The 6,197-nt window shown below is 29.3% G+C and overlaps 1 protein-coding gene across 1 annotated transcript; it reads right to left on the bottom strand.

Moving 5' to 3' along the window:
• Positions 1–1,846: 1,846 nt before the first annotated feature.
• On the bottom strand, positions 1,847–2,680 carry LOC101498991 (chitinase 1-like). Its single transcript, XM_004509411.4, has one exon. The coding sequence runs from the start codon at positions 2,678–2,680 to the stop codon at positions 1,847–1,849; it is 834 nt and encodes a 277-aa protein (XP_004509468.1).
• Positions 2,681–6,197: the final 3,517 nt, after the last annotated feature.

Below are 6,197 nucleotides of genomic sequence, written 5' to 3'. Positions count from 1 at the left end.
AGCTTACGTGTGTTGTCGCTGGGCCCTAACCGATAAGGCTCCGCACCAGTTGCATTCGTGATCAGCCTACTCAATTGTGTATGGATCGAAAGGCAGGGCGGCACAACCCCTAACCAAGGGAGTGGTTACGTTTAGTATGTCTCCCCTTATTCTCGACATGCTATTGGTTTACGCTTGCTTCTAAGCCAGCCTCAGTCCCAGATGGATACTTCCAAGGAGGCATTTCCTTGACACTGAATAGTGCTCGCAAAAGACATCATATTGTCAAGGCGGCCAAACCCCCATACCCAAGCCGACTAAGGAGGAGGTTGAGAGACTTGCTTAAAATGGACAATGTGACTTTCAGCCAAAAAAGATCAGAATCAATGTCAATCAATAAAAATGCAAAGTCGGAAAAAAAGGAAGAATGAAACTATCGAAATTATGACCAAAGAATTACACATTTGAAGACCTTTGTTATCATATCAGCACACCCATACATGTCCCTCATCTTTTTGCAAAAAGCTGCTCCACGGTGGCTAGAATCAGAGCTTGAGCATTTGGACTCTGCGCGTTCGAGCTAAAGTTTTTTAATGAGGGCCTTAAATTTAAATAATAGGATATTGGGAAAGCACTCACCCATACTACTACTACCATAAGTCATTTTCCCATACGTCACTAAGGAGAACAGGTGAATTTTTTTTTAAGAACCATCTTACTTTTTAGCTACCTTTGCCTGAAAGCGCAAGAGACTGAGGAAAGAAAGGAAAGACTATCAAATGTAGTGCTAGCTTCCCCTGAAGCACCTATTCTTACTACTTAAATATCAAAAGAACAACACAACTTGGAATCCCCATTTCAGGAAAAGGTTGTACTAGCACCTCTTATTAAGTAAGGCAAGATCCCATTGCCAGCTCTCCTCCAGGCGGGCCTCCCCCCAAAGACTAATTTTATAGGCCTTCGTTATGAGTTTTCTTCTCTTATGCGGTAAGTTCGTCTCATTAGGGATTCGTTGTCTATCATTTAGATATTTGTGCATCCCCGAGCCTGATAGTGATTCTGAGGACCTTCGGAACAAAGTCAATCAAATGAATAACTGTCATAATAGAATCACGGTTGACTAAAGGAACAAGATGATCTTTCTTTCCCATGCTATTCCAGACCTATCCATAACGAAGGGTCCCTGAGTGGCATCTTCATTCGATAGGTTTCTTTCAAAAAGAACACATTATGGGACTAAAATAGCCTGACTGTTCTTATGAGCGGACTCACTTTATTTTAAAGGCTTCCATGCATCAATCAGTCCTGAGATGGGAAAGCAGACACTACTAAAAAAAGCTCCATAAGTATCGAGAGGGCTATCACAGTCAGGTGCGAAGCAACTACCCTTTTTTGTAAAGTACCCCTCTTCCTATTCAGTTGTTTATCGTAGAGGCTGTAAGTACACAATGTCCAATAGTGGATTCGAGATATACCTTAGACAACTTAGATGCCATTTGAATCCATTTAGGGTTGATAGTTTAATAAATTTGAAGGATTACAAAAGCTAGTTGTCAAAAAATAATGATGAATTGAATGGCATAAGGTAAAGAAAGCAAAATAATATTTTATTTGCTCCATATTATTCAAAGCGTTACACATACATGTTACAACACTAGAAGTACTTAATTTGCACACACAACAAAATGATAAAAGAAATTAAAAGACAACAAAAAATAAACATCACACAAAAACACACATGTAGTACTCCAAGCACACAATTTCACAAGTTTTATTTAGAACAAGCAACATAAGCTTGATATTATATGATCCATAATTGATTACACTAGCTAGGTAGCTAGTAATTAATTAATTATTATCCAGCTGATCAGAGGTTTTGTAGTATGTTCTCGAGAGAGGATGTGTTGGTATCAATGGTAGAGTTATTAGGATTCCAATAAAAAATTCCAGGGATTAATTTGTTTTTGATGAGGTATATGATGCCCTCAATAATTATAGGGTCATAAGGATTGCTGTAACCTGGTAGGACTTTATAAGAACCATAGGCACCTACTAGGTTTTTATAGAGTTCTACAAATTCATCCTTTGAGTAGATTTTTTGATTGTAAAATTGGTAATCAACCAAATCAATAATATCTTTGTGGTCAGAATACAATTTGTGGTAGTATGATTGAACATGCGCTGTTGGAGCAATGGACACCACATTGATAAATAGACGTGTATCATTCTTTAATTGTTTTATAACATCTCCAATTAAGTAGGAAAATTCATTCCTACTTGATTTGATGACGTCATAGTGAATATCAATACCATCGATGATGTTATGGTATCTATAGATGCGGTCATACTGAATGATGATTTGTCTAATCGAGTTTAGAGCGTTGGAAATCCACTGATGTTTCTCGATTGGATTGAATGGATATTCAGTGCCAACGCCTCCAATGCTTAGTATCACTCTAACTTGGGGATTGTTTTCTTTCAAAGTTTTCAACTTTTCGGGACTGAGATCATCAACATTCCAAGTTGGCTTGAAATATCCTGTGCCTTTTCCTTGTATGTTGTAGTCCTCGCTGGCAAAGCCTAGAATGAAGTCAATTTTTTGGAACTTGGCTTTGATTTCATTGAATTCAATTGGTAAATGAAGTATGTATTCACGATAAATGGTTAGATCCACACTTATGTTGCTATCGTCAATAGACATTATGATTATTGTAATTTGGAGGAGGAGATAATTTGGCTTTTGTGACTTTTATTTGGTTGTGTGTTTGAAATTATGAGCTCTTGATGCCTTTTTATAAGCCTACTTATAGATCCAAGCCAATGAGTTGTTATGTGTTATGTGCATTCACATTACTCGTTTCATATTGATAGGTAAAAAGATTTATAAATAAATAAAAGAATATGTAACAATTTTTTCAATTATGTTCAATTTCTTTTTTCTTGTGATTTATGGTCAATTTTTGGTCTAAAATCACTAATCTAAATCATTTTTCTTTTTTTCTTTTATCTAAACAAGTTATTTTTACACCTATTTAGTTTGTTTTTTATTTTATCGTATTAGTGCAAGGTTGTTTTGATTTCACACCTACTTACCACATCATTTTGATTTCAGATTCAGATATCAACTTCGATTAAGTTCAAATTCAATTAATGTTCAACATTGCATCTTTTGAGACATGAGTATTTCGGACACATTAAATTTAATATGGATGATGTGAGTTTGTTAGCTTGTTCTTAGCGATTTTGAATGTATTGTTGATCAATGTAATTTGTATCGATTTGAATGAATGGATGTCGCGTCACTTTGGTTTCTCGTCTTGGTGTTAGTTTGATTTCAGATTCACATATCAACTTCGTCTAAGTACAAATTCAATTAATGTTCATAGTTGCAACATTAGAGGCATGAGTATTTCGGACGCCTCAAATTTATCATATTAGTAAGTTTTGTCACATATGTAGATATTTTTCCCTTTTATGCTATTAACATGGATGACGTGAATTTGTTTGTAGATACATTTTTTTGTTTATAGAAAATTTAAATTATATTATTGATCGATGTAATTTATATTAATTTGAATGAATGTTGTTTATTTAGTCAAAAAATAATGATTATTATGGTATCAAGAAAATTAGTATTTAATAAAACAACAAATAACGAAGAATGAAAGTTAACCAAGAGTTGCAACATTATAATGCATTCTCAGCATAATTATATATTTTCATTTATTGTTATACGCAGTCATAGTGCATATAGATATATGCAATAATGACTTTTCACATTATGGTTGTTAGGAAAAACTATTTATTTCACTTGGTCGCTAAAATTGACCAATTATTTTTGCTAATCATGTGTCAAGATATATGAAATCTACACTCGAGATTAATTTTGTACATCAGCCAAAAGAAAATGGTAACATCTAGATTGTCTTTTGAAAAATTGTGGATATTAAAAAATTGTAGGTAAATTATATACAAAATAGTAGATAAATAATAAACAAATAATTATAATTAGTCAATTGAGATCTACTAATTATATCAAACTTAAGTTCTTTTTTAAAATTAATAGAATTATGATCGATTATTGAATTGTCCAAGCAGCTCAATAACATATGTCGGATAAGAATCTCAAACTTTTTTATTTTTTATAATATAAGAGTGATTTTTTTTTTAAATATATTTTTAATTCCTACAAAATTACAACATTTTAAGTTTAATTTCTAAAATAATTTTATTCACATCTAATCTCTGTTTTGATTTTAGACACTTTTTTATGCACTAAAAATATCATTTTATTTTATTTTATTTTTAAAAAAACATTTTTCAAAATAAACACTAGAAAGTTGAAAAAAATTATAAAGACTAAAATAAATTTTTAAAATTTTATACGACTAAAATTTATTTTATCCATTTTAAAGTACTAATATTTTATTTTCATTTTATTAAACATCTAACTTGTAAAAATATAATATAATCTCTAAAATATTTGACACGACTCTAAAAATAACACTCGTAGTTGATTTTTGGTCATAGATAACTTATCTACAATTTTTTAGAAACAACCTAAAATTTACCAAAGGAAATATTATACGTTAAATTACGTACTTATTAGATGGAAATATAAATAACTCAATAATCAAATCTAATATTATTATAATTTTCCTTGACTTACCGTAAAATAAAAAAATATGTACTTTCAAAGTTGATGAGGTTGAAAACAATTTTTCCCATGTTTTTTCTCTCCCCCTCCCCTTTAGGGTTAGATGGTCGCTTTGATTTTCATGTTTTTTTTTTACTTCTCATTTTATTCATTTGGAAGTTATTTCTCTATATTTTTTTTTGGAAGAAAAGAAGGTTTAAGTCAAAAAAAAAAAAATACTTAATTGTGTTCTTTTGAATCAATTTACGAAATATCTCAATTTTAAAAGTTTAAATTTTTTTTGTCTGTTCTTCATATTTTTTTAACGAAAAAAATGGTGTGAGATATTTTTAATGTGGCAAACAATCTCAAGTTGTAAAACTATCTATATGTATTAATTATTTATATATTATTAATTAAATTATAAACATGAATAATTTAATAAGCTGAAATTGAAATTTTTAGATGGTCTTATTATAATTTTATGGGTCTTATGTTATTAATCATTATCATATACCACATCGTTAAAATATATCAAATAGTATTTTTTAGTTAAAAAAGGTTAGAGATAGATCAAAACTGTAAACTTTTTAAATATGAGATTAATTTCATGAATCAGTTAAAATTGATGATGAAAACTACGATTAAGTAAAAAAAAATCTACAAAAATTATGCTGAGTATAAACCCCTCTAACATCAGCAACATACAAATGAGAAAGCATCTTTAGATAACGATCATAAAAGGTTCTTCCATCTATCTGATATTGATGAGAATTAATAATTTGTGGAGTTAAAGTTACTAAGAGAAATCTTGTTTGGAGAAAAAATATGACCTATTGATACATTATGATTTTTGAAAGGTTTAGATTATTTTCCTAATACAATTATTGCATGGAATTTTGCTAATCATTCTCATGAGTCACTTTTGAAGAAGTTGTTGAGTCTTATTTGTGGTCTACCATGTTATAAGAAAGGTTTAGTAGATTAAGATTGATAGCAATTAAAAATGATCTTAAAGACTTGATTGATGAATTTACTACAAAAAGTGTTATAAGTATGACTCATTTTAAATAGTTAGAATGTTAGTATTAGCTTGAAGTTGTATTTAGATATTTACAATTTACTTATTTGTGTTAAATGCACTTTTAATTCCTCTATTTTATCAAAAATAAACTTTTAGTCGCTTCATTTTGAAATAAATTATAAATTATTTTATCAAAATTATAAATATCACATCGTTAATAAATAGGTCACATAATAAAAAAATTAGCGGTGACCATAAATTCCAAAAACTACTTAATTGGAGACCAAAAAGATGATTTTAGAAATAAGAGATTTAATTTTTGTTTTTTGGTAAAATAGAAGGTGTATTTAAATTTATGTATTTTGATAAATTTAAATAAAATAATTTTTAGTTTTTTATGTTTAATTGTTGAAACTTTAATTTAAAATAATTTATTATTATTATTAAATTTACATTTACATTTTTTTAAGTAAAAGTTCAATTTTTTAATTAGAATAAAGCCTTTAAAGAAGGTCCAATATATATATATATATATATATATATATATATATATATATA

This window comes from Cicer arietinum, chromosome 7 (assembly GCF_000331145.2).
Source record: "Cicer arietinum cultivar CDC Frontier isolate Library 1 chromosome 7, Cicar.CDCFrontier_v2.0, whole genome shotgun sequence".
In the NCBI taxonomy this organism is placed as follows: domain Eukaryota; kingdom Viridiplantae; phylum Streptophyta; class Magnoliopsida; order Fabales; family Fabaceae; genus Cicer; species Cicer arietinum.
Note: the sequence above shows the minus strand (reverse complement) of the source record. Positions and strands in the feature narration are given on the sequence as shown.